Consider the following 16749-nt stretch of genomic DNA (forward strand, 5'->3'; position numbering starts at 1 on the left):
CTAGTTTGGAGCAAGTGGAGACATTCCAAGGACCTGCCCAGAGGAGTGGGCACCACCAGGCTTGTTAGTGTATTAGTGGCGTGAGTAGACCACGAGTCAGAGTGTGACACCCAAGTCCGCTCGGCCTTGACCGTGGTAGGGACAAAGGGCAGGGGCTATGTCTTTCCCACCTTCAATCTCTCCAAGCGTGAGTAGTGGAAATCGCCCAGACTCAGTACCCTTCATCCCCTTTAGTACTGAGCAGGAGATATCCATGTGGCGAAATGGCTTGTACATAGACTCAGCCTAGGCTGATTGCACCAGTAGTTAGCTTAGTGTATTATCACCAGCACCAAGGTACAGTGAAAAGTGTTTTGTTGTGGGCTATCCAGTCAGCGGAAAGACAATACGTGATTACAATTGAGCCGTCCACAACATAGAGACAACATGATAAAGGGAATATAATGTTTAGTGCAAGATAAAGTCCCGATTAAAGATAGTCTGAGGGTCTCCAGTGAAGTAGGTGATAGCTCAGGAGCCTGTGACCCTGACCCTGGATGAAGGAAGGCTGTCTGTTGAGGTTGCGAAATGAGTTTTTTTCCATTGTTCTTTATAAAAAAGTTTTCCTGGGCCCCTAGAGGGATGTGGGATCTTTTTGGTTGTCAGATAATGGGATTAAAGCCAGCAAGTTGTTGCAGCAGGTCAGCATTTGGACATTTGGTCCGTCCTGGTCACCAGCCGTGAGCTGACGTGTGGCCATCGATTATCAGCGTGGAAGGTGCCATTTGATTAGAACGTAGAAAGATTGAGGTCGCTGGCTCACTCCCCTGAGAGCTGTGAGCATTTTATTTTCCGGGTATATCAGTATTTGATTCCCAATCCTAATGGGGGTTGATTGCTCACAGCCAAGCCTTTTGCCACAGTTCTGGAATCACATTACAGGAAGGATGCGGGGCCTTTGGAGAGGGAGCGCAGAAACCAGGGCAGACCCAAAATGCTGGAGTAACTCAGCGGGAAAGGCAGCGTCTCTGGAGAAAAGGAATGGGTCACCCATTATCCTTCTCTCCAGAGATGCTGCCTGTTCTGCTGGGTTACTCCAGCATTTTGGGTCTATCTTCGATTTAAACCAGCATCAGCAGTTCATTCCTTAACACAGGCCAACCAGGATGTTACCTGTGTTAACGGCCTGTCCCACTTTCACGACCTAATTCACGACCTCTGCCGAGTTTGCCCTTGACTTATACTCGCAGCATGGTCGTGAAAGGTCGTAGCAGGCCTTGATGCTAGTCGTAGGTACTCGTGGCATCAAGTAGGTCGGGGCGTTTTTCTAGCCTGATGAAAAATGTCCACTAGTAAAAACGGTCGTGAATTAGGTCGTGGAATTGGGACAGGCCCTTTAGAGAGTGTAAACTGCGAGGAAAGGGTTGGGCAAACTTAGATTGTTTTCCCCACTTTGGAGTCCAAGTAGAGACATGATAGAAAACTATAAAACTTCATGAGGATTTACGAGCGGCACAGATGGGGCAGGTGTTCAGTATTTTTCCCAGCGTGGAAATAACCGATGCTAAAGGGTGTAGCGTAGAGGTGAGAGGAGCAGAATTTAAAGAAGTTATACGGGGCAATTTTATTTTAACACGGAGTAATCGGTGCCTGCAACGTGCTGCCAGGGGAAGTGATGGAAGCAGGTACAATAGCAATGTTTAAGAGGGATTTAGGCAGGTGTGTAAATGGGCTGGGAATGGAGGGATATAGGCAATGTGGCAGCCAAATGGGGCGAGTTTGCATTGGCATCACGGTTAGCACAGACATTCTGGGCCGAAGGGCCTATCCATGAGCTATGTTCTGAGCAAGAAATAAGATTGAGAGATGACTGCCTCTAAATGGTCGGGGGGGGGGGGGGAGGAAATGAGGGAGGGAGGTAGAGATGGGGGGGGGGGGAGGTGGTGGGGGGGGGGGGGGGGGGGGGGGGGGGGGGGGGTGGGGGGGGGGGGGAGGGAGGGGGGGGGGAGAGGTGGTGGGGGGAGGGGGTGGGGGAGATGGGGAGAGGTGGTGGGGGGGCAGGGCAAGATATGGAGGGTAAGAGAGACGGTGTGAGAGAGAGTCAGGAGACATGCATTCATTGAAGCACAACATGATTCCCATTAATGGAATCTCATTCTGGCCTTTCACCTAATGAAGTGGATTTAAATTTGAGTGTGTTATGCGGTGAGGTGTGAACTGCACGATAACATTCCAGTAACGTCATCATAGCTCTGGGGGGCAATCTGGTGGGTTTGACAGAATAAATTGTACATTCTGACGAAGGATACTGGTGATTGGTGTCAGAATAAAAATGACGTGCCTTTCGAAAGGAGATGAGTTTCTTTGGTAGACTAAAATGCTGGAGAAACTCAGCGGGTGAGGCATCATCTATGGAGCGAAGGAAATAGGCGATGTTTCGGGTCGAGACCCTTCTTCAGTCTCTACCCGAAAAGTCGCCCATTTCCGTCGCTCCATAGATGCCGCCTCACCCGCTGAGTTTCTCCAGCATTTTTGTCTACCTTCGATTTTCCAGCCATCTGCAGTTCCTTCTTAAGCATGAGGAATTTCTTTAGTCAGAGGGTGGTGAATCTGTGGAATTCATTGCCGCAGACGGCTGTGGAGGCCAAGTCAATATATATTTTTACGGCGGAGATAGATAGATTCTTCTTTATTACAGGAGTTATGGGGAGAAGGCAGGAGAATGGGGTTGAGAGGAGAAGATAGATCAGCCATGATTGAGTGGTGGAGTAGACTTGATGGGCCGAATGGCTTCATTCTGCATCTAGATCTAGTGAAGAGACTGAGTGGAGACTCGATTCCAGTGGTATTGGCTGCCCTTTGTTGCGTTGAGTCTTGGGTTGGCTTTAATATTGTTTTTGCTCTCTCTCTGAGCTGGGTTCCACGTGCTGTCTCCTCCTGCCCTTGCAGCCCCCAAGTCCCCGGGAGAGAAGACGAGGTATGACACATCGCTCGGGCTCCTGACCAAGAAGTTTGTCCACCTGCTCAGCGAGTCCCCGGACGGAGTCCTGGACCTGAACCGGGCGGCGGAAGTCCTCGAGGTTCAAAAGAGACGCATTTACGACATCACCAATGTTTTGGAAGGAATCCAGCTGATCAGGAAGAAATCCAAAAATAACATCCAGTGGATGTAAGTCAAGGGACTGCGGGTCACAGAGGGCCTTGGGATCATGAGTTGACAACGTATGGGGCAGGATTGCTGAGTCTGGGCAGATTGGCTTGTGGAGGTGGCTTCCCTCAAGCCCTTGTGTCAACTGTGGAGGGTGGCAGCTGGTGGCTGATCACTATATCACTCTCACCCCAGTATTTGAGTCATAGACATACAGTGTGGAAACAGGCCCTTCGGCCCAACTTGACCAAACCGGCCAACGTGTCCCAGTTACACTCGTCCCACCAGCCTGTGTTTGGTCCATATTCCCCCCCAAAACCTGTCCTATCCATGTACCTGTCTAATTGTTCCTTAAACATTGGGATAGTCCCTGCCCCAACTACCTCCTCTGGCAGCTCATTCCGTACACCTATCACCGTTTATGTGAGAAGGTTGCCCCTCAGATTCCTATTAAATCTTTTCCCCTTCACCTTAAACCTATGTCCTCTGGTCCTCGATTCCCCTACTCTGGGCAAGAGACTCTGTGTATCTACACGATCTATAGCTCTCATGATTTTATACACCACTATAAGATCACCCCCTCATCCTCCTGCGCTCCAAGGAATGTGAGTCCCAGCCTACTCAACCTCTCCCAATAGCTCACACCCTCTAGTCTTGGCAACATCCTCGTAAATCTTCTCTGTACCTTTCCAGTGTGGTTTACAATTCTTCTGTGTTCTGAGTTACAGTGAGAGGCTTTTGTTTGTGTGCTATTCAGTTCAATTGGATAGCACTGGGCGATGCATGCCTACAGAAGTACAAAGAGGAAATTGCCAGAGGGTAGAATGAAGTGATGCAGTTCCAGAGAAAAAGTCCAATGTCCACAATGAGGTAGATTGGAAGAACTGGGCTACACCCTAGATTGTGTGTGGACTGTTCTGATGTCCGATAACTAGGGAAGGTACAGGGCCCATCGGCCCACTGAGTCCGTGCCGGCCAGCGATCCCCACACACTAACCTGCACACACTAGGGACAATTTTACCAAGCCTATTAGTCTGCAAACCTGTACGTCTCTTTGCAGCGCGGGAGGAAACCGGAGCACCCGCAGAAAACCCATGCAGGTCACGGGGAGAACGTACAAACTCCATACATGACAGCACCCGTGGTCAGGATCGAACCTGGGTCTCTAGCGCTGTGAGGCAGTAACTCTACCGCTGTGCCACCTGCTCTAGAGGAAAAAGTCTAATGTCCACAATGAGGTGGATTGGAAGACCAGGACCACATCCTACTTATGGGAGGCCTGTTCACAGGTCTGATAACCAGGGAAGATGCTGTTATTGAGTGTGGTGGTACATGCTTTCAGGCCTTTGTATGTTCTACCAGTTGATGGTTTGGGCTTTGTGGAAGTCTTGGTCTCCTGGGTACAGGGGACATCGTGAGTCGGTGACTGGGGAGGGGACAGGACCTCTATGTCCGCGGTAAGTTTATGCGCGTACATCTACACCTCTCTCTCTCTCTCTCTCTCTCTCTGGCAGGGGCCGCAGTTTGTTTGAGGACACGTCGGTTGCGGAGAAGCAGCAGTGCCTGCGGCAGGAACTGTCTGATCTCGTGTGGAAGGAGAGGTCCCTCGATGAACTGATCCAGCGCTGCAGCACCCAGCTGAAGGTGTTGACGGATGACGAGGAGAACCAAAGATATCCTTGCATGTGTACGTTTGAGGGGCATCTGGGACTTCCCTCCTCCCCTCCTTCTCCCCTCTCCTCCTCCTCCTTCCCCTCCCCTCCTTCTCCCCTTCCCTCCTCCCCTTCCCTCCTTCTCTCCTTCCCTCCTTCTCTCCTTCCCTCCTTCTCCCCTTCCCTCCTTCCTCCCCTCCCCCCTCCTCCCCCCTCCTTCTCCCCTCTTCCCTCCCCTTCCCTCCCTTCTCCCTCCTTCCCTCCTTCCTTCCCTCCCCTCCTTCTCCCCTTCCTTCCTTCCTTCTTCCCCCTTCCCTCCTTCCCGCCCTCCCCTCCCTCCTTCTCCCCCTCCCCTCCTCCTCCCTTCTCCCCCCTCCCCTCTCTCCTCCTCCCCCTCCCCTCCCCTTCCCTCCCCCCCTTTATTCCCCCTTCCTCCACCCTCCTCCCCCTTCCCCCCCCCTTCCTCCCCCCCCCCCTCCTCCCCTCTCCTCCCCTCCCCCCCCCCCCCCCCCCCCTCTCTCCCCTAAGTCTTTTGGAAAGTGTGGAGTCGATGGGACGAGCCTGTTACGCCGACTTGGTCAGCATGGGCAAGTTGGGCCGAAGGGCCTGTTTCCGAGCTGTAACTTTCACTCCCCTCCTCAGCACCGGATGTCAAGTGGGAAGATGAGGTTTGAGTATTAACAGCGGTGTGGTTGGTTAACAGCGGTGTGGTTGGTGTAGCCTCCGATCGGTTTACGTTTCTGCCTTAACCCCCCGCCCCCCTCACGCTGGCGTACGTCACGTACCAAGACATCCGCTCGATCGTCAGCTTCCAGGACCAGACGGTGATTGCAGTGAAGGCCCCGCCAGAGACCAGGCTGGAGGTGCCCGACATCTGTGAGGTATGGTGTCCGTCTCACTGGGACCTTGTGCCGCTGCGGCCAACCGGGGAAAACGCACGTGGGCGGCACAGTGGTAGAGTTGCTGCCTCACAGCGCCAGAGACCCGGGTTCGATCCTGAGGTCTGAGGTTTTTGAGGACGTTACCGAGGACAGCGAATTTTAATTTGGGGCAGGCTGGCAAAGTTGGAGTTGGTTTTCTATGGGGTGGAGGTGGAAAGATGTCCTGAAAAAGGTGGTCAAAAGTGTTGAACCCTCTCGCAGAACAATTGTACACCACGAGAAATGTGCCGTGCGGGGACATTTGCCAGATGCTGCTGTAAGGAATAGTTTAGAGATACAGCGCAGAAACATAGAAAGTAGGTGCGAGAGTAGACCTCCAGGTCCGTCGAGCCCGCACCGCCATTCGCTCATGGCTGAACACTAAACAGACACACTTACCCACAAACAGTAGACACAAGACACAGAACACAAGACACTACCCTCTCCTTTATACAGCTATCACCCCTCTCCACCCCAAGAACCTTCGGCCCATCTGAGCCCGCGCTGACCAGCGAACACCGCACACCAACACTATCCTACACACACTAGGGACAATTTACAATGAAACCAAGCCAATTAACCTACAAACCTGTATGCCTTTGGAGTGTGGGAGGAAACCGGAGCATCCGGAGAAAATCCAAGCAGGTCACGGGAAGAACGTACAAACCGAAGATAGACGCAAAAAGCTGGAGTAACTCAGTGGAGCAGGCAGCATCTCTGGAGAGAAGGAACGGGTGACGTCTGACTAGTCTGCAGAAGGAGTCTCGACCTGAAACGTCACCCATTCCTTCTCTCCAGAGATGCTGCCAGGCCCACTGAGTTACTCCAGCTTTTTGTGTCTATCTTTGGTTTAAACCAGCACCTGCACGAAAAATGTACAAAATATGTACAGACAACCCCGTTGGGTGGGGCAGGAACAGTCGTGATCCGAGCTACATGCTAGGGTGGGGAGTAGGCTGGGACGGGTATCACGGTGTGAAAACAAATACAAAACGTATGCTGAGAGAATGGAGCAGCTGGGCTTGTATACTCTGGAGTTTACAAGGATGAGAGGGAATCTTATTGAAACATTTATGATTATTATGAGTTTGCACACGCTTGAGGCAGGAAACATGTTCCCAACGTTGGGGGAGTCCGAAACCAGGGGCCACAGTTTAAGAATAAGGCGTAAGGCATTTAGAACGGAGATGAGGAGACCCTTTTTCTCACAGAGAGTTGTAAGTCTGTGGAATTCTTTGCCTCAGAGGCCAGTTCTCTGGATACTTTCAAGAGAGAGCTAGATAGGGCTCCTATAGATAGCGGAGTCAGGGGATATGGGGAGAAGGCAGGAACGGGGTACTGATTGTGGATGATCAGCCATGATCACATTGAATGGTGGTGCTCGCTTGAAGGGCCGAATGGCCTACTCCTGCACCTGTTGTCTATAAAGAGAAAAGATCTATTTCCTTTAACCAATAGGTCAGAATATTGGCCAGATGGCCGAGATCAGAATGCAGTTGAGGAATATTTTATCCAAAATAACTGGTGCACCCAATCTCTCTGAAAGAATGGAGGCAGAAACCGTCTTGCATTTAACGAATAGCTGCATCAGCACGGTTATACAGAGTCATACAGAGAGAGAGCTAGAGTGTGGGGCCAGACAAAGTGGCTTCTATTCTGTTCACCATGAACGCTGGGTGAATGAAGTGAGTGACCTCCAGTGATTTTTAGTCCATTAAAGGTGGAGCAGAGCCATCTGGTGGTTGCAGGTGTAAGTACAATCTTGTGCACCACTGGCAACTCCATGCTTGTTTGATTTTGTTTTATCAGTTCAGTTTATTATTGTCACGTGGACCCAGGTACAGTGAAACGCTTTTTGTGGCCTGCTATCCTGTCAGTGTAAAGACCACATGATTACAATCAAACCGCCCACAGTATACAGATACAGGATAAAGGGTAATGTCTGGATAAAGTACGTAAGTATTCACATACAAGGAATTTGCCTTGGTGCTCCGCCCACAAGTAACAACATGACATACAGTGACAGTTACGTATCTATAAAGATATGTAGGAAAGAACTGCAGATGCTGGTTTAAATCGAAGATAGACACAACATGCTGGAGTAACTCAGCGGGACAGGCAGCATCTCCGGAGAGAAGGAATGGGTGACGTTTTGGGTCGAGACCCTTCTTCAGGCTGACCCCCGAATAAAGATAGTTTGAAGGTCTCCAATGAGGTAGATGGGGGGTCAGGATTGGTCTTTAGTTGGTGAGAGGAAGGTTCAGTTGCCTGATAACAGCGGGGAAGAAAACCGTCCCCGAATCTGTAGTGTGCGTTTTCACACTTCTGTAGCTCGTGACTGATGGGAAAGGGGAGACGAGGGAGTGATCGGGGTGAGACCCGTCCTTGGATTATGCTGCTGGCCTTGCCGAGGCAGCGTGCAATGTACATGGGCATAGGGGACGAGCTTAGATCGGGCATCTTGATCAGCATGGCCTGGTTGGGTGGAACGGCCTGTTTCCATACTGTGGGACTCTGGCACTAAAACATTTTTTACCATCCAAATCATTTTTTTTATTTTTTTTAAAGGCTCTTCCTTGTTTTCCCAACTGGCCTTTTGGCCCATATCCTTTAATCCTGTCCTATCCATGTACCTGTCAAAACTGTTTTAAGCCTTGTGATTGTGCCTGCCTCCTTCGTCAGTTCATTCCATACACCCACCATCCTTTGTGTAATTTTTTTTTTAAGTTGCCCCTCTGGTTCCTATTCAATTTTTTACCCCTCACCTTAAACCTATGTTCTCTGGTTCTAGGCTTGCCTACTGTGGGTAAAAGATAGTCCATTTACCCTATCTATTCCACAGGTTACTGATTGTGGACGATCAGCCATGATCACAATGAATGGCGGTGCTGGCTCGAAGGGCCGAATGGCCTCATCCTGCACCTATTTTCTATGTTTTCTATAAAATCAACCCTCATCCTCGAGCTCCAGGGAATATAATCCTAGCCTGCCCAACATCTTCCCCTCGAGTCCTGGCAACATCCTCATAAATCTTCTCCGCGCACTTTCCAGATTAACATCTTTCCAGTAACAGGGTGACCAAAACTGAACACAATACTCTAAATGTGGCCTCACCAACGTCTTGTACAACTGCAACATGACCTCCCAACCTCACTATCTACAACACCGCCCACTCTAGTGCCATCTGCAAAATGCAACACCACGCACTTCCCTGCATTAAACTCCAGACATTTAATTTGGAGATACCACGCGGAAACAGGCCCTTCGGCCCAACCTGTCCGTGCCGACCAGCGATCCCCGCACACTGACACTGTCCTGGGCACACTGGGGACAATTTACAATTTTACCGATCCAGTTGACCTATAAACCTGTACGTCTTTGGAGCGTGGGAGGAACCACAGAGATCCTGGAGAAACTCAGAGAGAACGTGGAAACTCTGTACAGACAGCAGCCATAGTCACGATCGAGCCTAGGTCTCTGGCGCTGTAAGGCAGCAACTCTACCACTGCTCCACCGTTCTCTGTATTAAACTCCGCATTCTTCTGTATTAAAACTTTATTGTTCCATTGCAACCGTGTCTTCCGAGTCGTTGTGGCGACCATTTTGTTCCACGCCTTGCACGGCAGAGTCATGCGGGCTATGGATGCTGATCAACCTCTTCTCCCCTGTGCTGCCTCTATCAGGAGAACCTTCAGATTTACCTCAAGAGCACCAATGGCCCAATCGAGGTGTACCTGTGCCCGGAGGAGGCGGTGGAGGAGAACAGCCCAACAAAGTACTTAACGCCCAAGAAGGAGGAAGGAGGGAGCGTGACTTCCTCAGCGGTCAACCCCAGCCCCCCAGCCTCAGCCCAGGCAGAGCCTGACCCTCCCAAAATCGTCTGCAAGCTGGAAATCAAAGAGGAAGGTGAGTGTGGCTCAACGTGAGGGTTAGACTTTAGAGAGACGGCACGGAAACCGGTTCACCGGGTCCGCGCTGATCAGCCATCACTCCGACACCACTACACTACACGCTTGGACAGTTTGCAATTCTAACAAAGCCAATTAACCCTACAGGCCTGCATGTCTTTCGGAGTGTGGGAGGAAACCGGAGCAACCGGAGAAAACCCACGTGGTCACAGGGAGAACGAACACACTCTGTGGTTAGGTTCTAACCCGGGTCTCTGGTGCTGTAAGGCAGCAACTCTACTGCTGCACCACTGTGCCGCCCCAGGGGAGGATGTTTCCACTAGTGGGAGAGTCCAGGACTAGAGGTCATAGCCTCAGAATTAAAGGGCGTTCTTTTAGGAAGGAGATGAGGAGGAATTTCTTAAGTCAGAGGGTGGTGAATCTGTGAAATTCTATGCCACAGTAGGCTGTGGAGACCAAGTCAATGGATATTTTTAAGGCAGAGATAGATAGATTCTTGATTAGTATGGGTGTCCGAGGTTATGGGGAGAAGACAGGAGAATGGGGTTAGGAGAGTGAGATAGATCAGCCATGATTGAATGGCGGATTAGACTTGATGGGCCAAATGGCCTAATTCTGCCTTTAAGAGAGAGTTAGATTTGGTTCTTGGGGCTAAGGGAATCCAGGGATATGATGAAAAAGCCGGAACGAGGTACTGATTTTGGATGATCATATTGAATGGCGATGCTGGCTCGAAGGGCTGAATGGCCTACTCCAGCTCCTATTTTCTATTTGTCCTGAGCTCCTATTCCTTATGGCCTTATGAGCTCTGGACAAATGCAGGCAGGTGGGGCTAGTATAGACGGGACATGTAAGTTGTCGTGGGCTGAAGGGCCTGATTCTGTGCTGTGTGACTGAGTTTAATGCATTGGCTGAGAGACGGGTGGAGATAGATTCAGCCATGAGGTTCTAAGTGGATGAAAATGAGTTTATTTGGCTAGAAACATATTCTTTACAACACACTGACACCAACATCGGCCTGCATTTTCACCGAGGTCTTCGCTTTCCTCCAGCTTCACTCCAAAGACATGAAGGTTTGTAGCTTAATTGGGCTTGGTGCAAATGTATAAAATTGTCCTTGGTGTGTGTGTGTGTAGGTTAGCGTCAATGTTTGGGGATCGCTGGTTGGTGCGGACTCGCTGGGCCGAAGTGAAGGGTCTGTTAACTAACTTAGATTGACTGGCTATTGACTGGCCAGGCCTGAGGCCTTCAGTCGTACCGGGTTGGTGGAGGAACGCTGAATGAACCAAAAGCTGAATTAATTTTTTTTCTCTTCCCACCCCCCACCTCTTCTGGAGCAGTTTCGGAGGACCTGAAGCCGGTTTTGCCGAGCTCCCTGTTGGACTGTGAAGACGGTGTCCTGGGTCTCCCCCACCACCTTCTCCAGCAGACCGAGGACCAGCTGCCGTCCACCTCCTATTCAGACGCCCCTTTTGTCAGCTTCTCGCCGCCCTTGGACAGGGAGGACTACCTGTGGAGTCTGGAGGACGGCGAGGGTGTCAGTGACCTCTTCGACTCCTACGACCTGGACGACCTGCTCCACAACTAGCCTGGTCCGTGTGTGTGTGTGTGTGTCCCTCGGCTGGAGTGGACACCAGCCCCCCCCCCCCCCCCCCAACCTCATCGCCCTGAAGGGTTCATCTCCTCGCAGCGGACAATGGATTACTGGGTCGCAGCGACTGTCGAGGAAGGAATTCACCCCTCCCATAGTTTACACTGTGGATGCTTGAAGGAGCAGTCTGCATGCAAGGCTGAATCAAGTTGCCTCTTGGGTCTTGGTGCTGATATACGACGTTTTGATCAGGCGCTGGAGAACTGATCACCATATCTCGGGCGTCCGTTCTGCAAAGCCCATTTGTACCTTCAGGTCGGGCTGTTTAGAGGAGGGTGTCTCACCTTCACTGGAATTACCCTATTGTTCGGTGGTTCAATGGTGTTTTTATTGTTGCGCGTGTGTGTGAAGTGCTAATTCTTTTTCACAGTAGAATATTGCCAATTACTGCTCTACCGGACTGCTAATTAACCCTCGATTAATTAGGTTTGCCACCATTTTCAAAGTCCACGCTCTTTTCTTATGAGGGAGCGATGCCTGTTCCAGGTGAGTCCCAGGCAGCTCTCTTCCCCCCCCCCCCCTCTCCCACCCCACTCCTTGCCCGTCATCGCTGGCTCCGTCCTCCCGGTCTGGTCCTCACGGGGCGAGCAGGAGCCGACATCGTGGCTTCTAAAAAGAATTACCCACCCCCCGCACATCTCCTCTAATCTTCATCCTCGGCTCTTCAAGCTATGATCTCTAGTGTTCGACACTTCTACCTTTCAATCCCAACGCATTATTTTATGTACAGCTTCTCCCCGACCTACGATGGGGTTACGTTCCGATAAATCCATCGTAAATGGAAAGTATCGCAAGTCGAATACAGCGCGATCACCTGACCAGATGTGGCGTGCGGCTCGCTGCTGCATTGTCGATCGTAAAAGTCGAAATATCGTAAGTTGAAGCATCGTAAATCGGGGAGCACCTCGATCAGGACCCCCCCCCCCCCCCCCCCCAACCTCTCCTCTCCTTTATCGCTGCTGCCCTCTAATCTGGGCCTCATTCCTGGTAAATCTCGTCTGCACCCTCTCCAAATCCTCCACCACCGTCCCGCATTGGGATTAGCAGAGCTGCACGCCACATAGCCCTGACCCACGGTACGAGTTCATTCCAAGAGCTCTCCCGAGTTTAAAAAAAATCAAACTCGGGGTAAGCATGGAGAATGAACGTAGCGGGTACGTCGGAGCTCGGGGACGTCTCTTAGCGGCTCGTAACGCTAACGGCAGGTACTCGGGAAGACTCGCTAACGGCAGGTAAGCACGGGAAGACTCGTGAAGATTTTTCAACATGTTGAAAAATGTCCACGAGAGCCCCGAGTACCGACGAGTGGCCATTACCATAAATCTCCGAGTTCGTATCGGGGCAAACTCGGGAGAGCTCTTGGAATGAACTCGTACCGTGGGACAGGGCTTATACTCCAAATGCGGCCAGTCCAAAGTTTTTATAAAGTTGCATCCTGGCGCTTGTACTCGATGCTCTGACCGATGAAGGCAAGCATCCGATACGCCTTCTCGACCACTCTATCTACATGTGTTGCCCACTTTGAGGGAACAATGAACCTGGGCACCAAAGATCCCTCTGTACATCCTTCCTTTCAGTGATGGTGAGACACCCTCTGCATTTGAACAGTGTGTTTGCTGGATTTGTCATTTGTAACATGTTTACTGGACTAAATTGGATTCTCATGGTGCTTTTATTTTGTTTAAGGGGGAAACAAAATTGTTTTAATGTGGGTTTTAAAACTAAGCTGATGTTTGATCTGCCGACATCGGTGTTTCTCAGGGAAGGGGTTTGGGTGGAATCTGGTCAGTTTCTGTTGTTCAAAGATTCATCCTCTGTTGTAACGTGCGGAATGAGCGCCACGTGCGAGTTGAAAATGAATTTGTTGCATTTGGCGTTCATTGTGCATGTATTGCCACGGGAGGCATTTAGCACGTAAAGTGGGGCAGTTCCTGCCATGTGGACAACTCAATAGTCTGCAGTGTCTCGCTGGGATTATATGAGCTGTTGGTAATGCTATTATATTAGGCAACTTTGTCTATATTTAAAGCTCTTTAAATTTAAAAAAAAAAAAAAAAAAAAATCATCCCTAAAATATCATTGTAAAATATTGTGTTGCTAAAACTGTGTACTTCAGACTGTGCCCCTGTGTGGGTGCGTTGTGTATCGCCTCTGCCCCGTTTCCACAGGTGACGTCTCCACTTGCCCCCTGATGCCGGGTGAATCCGACAGAAGGCTTGTTCCTGTTGATGTCTTTGTCTGAATTTTACGACCCAAAAGCACTCGTGATGTTAGTATTTGATGAATTTAGAGCAAATCATTGGCTTTTGTACCCGTGCTGTCTCTGGGTTAGAGTTCTGGTGCCCCCTACTTCATTTGACCCTCTGTGTGTGCGTATACATATACGGGTGTGTGTGTGTGTGTGTATAGGTATGTGTGTGTGTGTGTGTGTGAACACACAAGGAACACCAAATGCTGGAATCTTGCACACACCGCAAAGTGCTGGAGTAACTCAGCAGGCCAGGTCAGGCCACGTCTCTGGAGGAAATGGATGGGCGATGTTTCGGGTTGTGGAAAGGAAGTGACCTGCAAAGTCACCTATCCAGGTCCTCCAGAGATGCTGCCTGACCTGCTGAGTTACTCCGGCACTTTCTGTGTGGGCGGGGATAGGGGAAGAATATTGCTCAAACACCTATCCAACTAAAGCAGTGTTTGAGCCGCCCAGTGGTGAAATTTTGAGCAGCACCTGGCAAATAGCCAAAAATAGTAGGTGAGACTGTATGTGTGTATATATATCTTTTTTTCTCAAACTAACAAAGTTGTGTACATAGAATGAAGAGATTTTAGTTGTGGGCTTTTTAATGAAAAAGTTGTGTGTAGGAGTGCTCTGGGTGAGTGTGTCTTCCGAACAGTAGTATTTCAGATTGGTTTGGTCACTGGGGTGTACAGGCTGTGGGGTGCTTTGCAGGGACTTGCTCAAGAGTTAGACTATAAGGAGAAACTGTTTACTGTCCAAGAGACCATAAGACAGGAGCAGAATTAGGCCATATTCGGAATTCCAGTTCGTAAGATCATAAGTGATAGGAATAGAATTAAGCCATTCGGCCCATCAAGTCTACTCCGCCATTCAATCACGGCTGATCTACCTCTTCCTCCTCTGACACCCCGTACTAATCAGGAAGCTATCTATCTCTGACTTAATATATCCATTGACTTTGCCTCCACAGCCTTATGTGGCAAAGAATTCCACAGATTCACCACCCTCTGAGTAAAGAAATTCCTCGTCTCCTTAAAATGTGGTCCTTTAATTCTGAGCCTGTGCCCTCTAGTCCTAGACTCTCTCCCACTAGTGGAAACATCCACACTATCCAAGCCCTCTCGATCTCGTTCTCCTGTCTTCTCCCTGTAACCTTTGATGCTGTTACTAATTAAGACCGTATCAACCTCCGTTTTAAAACTATCCAATGACTTGGTGGCTGTGGCAATGAATTCCACAGAATTCACCACCCTCAGGCTGAGGAAATTCCTCCCCGTCTCCATTCCAAAGGTACGTCCTCCTATTCTGAGGCCGCGCTCTCTGGTCCGAGGCTCTAACACTGCCGGAAGCGTCCACTGTCTAATCCACTCGTTATACTTTGTGCTGGGTTCCATCAAGCCGATGGGGACCGTTGACAAACTGAGTATTTGCGGGCATGGCTGCTCAATCGGCTAGAAGGTGGCAAAGACCAGCTCCTCTGAGCTCCCAGTCTCGCCCCTTGCCAGCAAGTACCGGTGCGGGACGCGGTTGTCTTTGAGCGCCGGGCGATGAGTGCTGGAGAGGGAAATAGTTGCTGTGCAACTGCGGCCCCAATCCACAAGCGCGCGCTTCGGGAAAAGGGTCAGTGATAGTGGGTGTAAGGGCCAGGCCAGGCTTGAAGGTCCAGCAATGTTGGGATCCAGATTTCGGTGTGAAGCTCCCCATATTTTCTATGGCTACAGGGAGAATAACAAAATGTGGTTCTTAACCAAGCTCGACAACTTATTCCAAAGCAGCATAAATATAATGGTGGCGGGGCGGTAAAGGCAGAGACCCGGGTTCAATCCAGACTAAAAGCCCTGTCCCACGGTGAGAGTTCATTCCAAGAGCTCTCCCCAGTTTAAAAAAAAAACAAAAAACTGGTGGCAAGCACGGAGAATGAACGTAGCGGGTACGTCGGAGCTCGGGGACGTCTCTTAGCGCTAACGGCAGGTACTCGGGAAGACTCGCTAACGGCAGGTAAGCACGGGAAGACTCGTGAAGATTTTTCAACGTGATGAAAAATGTCCACGAGAGCCCCGAGTACCGACGAGCGGCCATTGCCGTAAATCTCCGAGTTCGAATCGGGGCAAACTCGGGAGAGGTCTTGGAATGAACTCGTACCGTGGGGCAGGGCTTTGAGGGTGCTGTCTGTACGAACTTTGTACGTTCTCCCTGTGACCAGCGTGGGTTTTCTCCGAGGTCTTTGGCTTCCTCCCGCACTACAAAGACGTACAGAGGTTGCAGGTTAATTGGCTTGGTATAATTGTAAATTGTCCTCAGTGTAGGATAGTGTTAGAGTGTGGGGATCGCTGGTCGGCAGGGACTCGGTGGGCCGAAGGGCCTGTTTACTTCCATCCTGTATCTCTAAAACTAAACTAAAATGAGCTGAAAAGTTCAACAATTCAATAATTTTATAAGGAATCCGCACTCTCTGGTAAAGGTATAAATTGGGACAAATGATTGTCAAATATTTCCCCGATATTCGAGAGATTTACACGTGAAGTTCAATCAAAGGGAGCTCAGTATCCCAAAATCTGGGGAGCCCTTTGTGTGCAGTGACTTGTATTTGCCACCAGAGAGCAGTAGTGCTCCCAAGGCCCTTTGCTTGCTCAACAGGGAGTATAATGAGGCTGCAGGCCAAGGGCGCCAGAGAGCTGAGACTCTGATACTGGTGGGTTGTGTGCCTTCTGAAGTAATGGAGCACATTATTTGTCCCTTAACTGCTGCCATAACGTACAAAACAAGGAAGTGCAGATGCTAGTTAATGCATAAAAGGACAGAGTGCTGGAGGAAGTCAGCGTCTCTGGAGAACGTGGATAGGTGACGTTTCGAGTCGTGACCCTTCTTCTGACCCTCCAGAGATGGTGCCTGACCCACCCGAGCTACTCAAGCACTTGTCCATCCCTGTCTCCACTTTCTTTGGCTTTATTTTCCTCATCTCTCACACGCTCTCTCACTTTCACTCTCTCTCTCTCTCTGTCACTCACTCTCTCTCTCTCACTCTATCCCTCTCCTTTCTTCACACTCCCTCCTGTGCAAAGTCTGCTGCCACATATTCCCAGAGGAGTCATTGCGCTGGCTAATGCCATCATTGGTTGTGCGCAGACCCATCCACCTGTTAACCCACCTTATCACAGTCAATCAGAAACCAACTAGCCTTAGCATTTCCTGATAATTTCGGTCAGAAAAACTTTAAATACCCGCCTGCAATTTCAATAATCTATGATCACGCT

The 16749-nt window shown here is 50.2% G+C and overlaps 1 protein-coding gene across 1 annotated transcript in view; it reads left to right on the plus strand.

The window, feature by feature from the left end:
- The window catches only part of e2f2 (E2F transcription factor 2), a 48566-nt gene extending 36788 nt beyond the window's left edge, over positions 1 to 11778 (plus strand). Inside the window, exons 3-7 of the mRNA XM_055656469.1 lie at positions 2929 to 3148; positions 4643 to 4801; positions 5547 to 5661; positions 9384 to 9606; positions 10949 to 11778. Of these exons, the coding sequence (XP_055512444.1) occupies positions 2929 to 3148; positions 4643 to 4801; positions 5547 to 5661; positions 9384 to 9606; positions 10949 to 11196 (965 nt within the window). The 3' untranslated portion in view covers positions 11197 to 11778. The remainder of the gene's footprint in view (positions 1 to 2928; positions 3149 to 4642; positions 4802 to 5546; positions 5662 to 9383; positions 9607 to 10948) is intronic.
- The last annotated feature ends 4971 nt before the right edge of the window (positions 11779 to 16749 follow it).

The sequence above is a fragment of the Leucoraja erinacea genome, chromosome 26, assembly GCF_028641065.1.
Source record: "Leucoraja erinacea ecotype New England chromosome 26, Leri_hhj_1, whole genome shotgun sequence".
NCBI lineage: Eukaryota > Metazoa > Chordata > Chondrichthyes > Rajiformes > Rajidae > Leucoraja > Leucoraja erinaceus.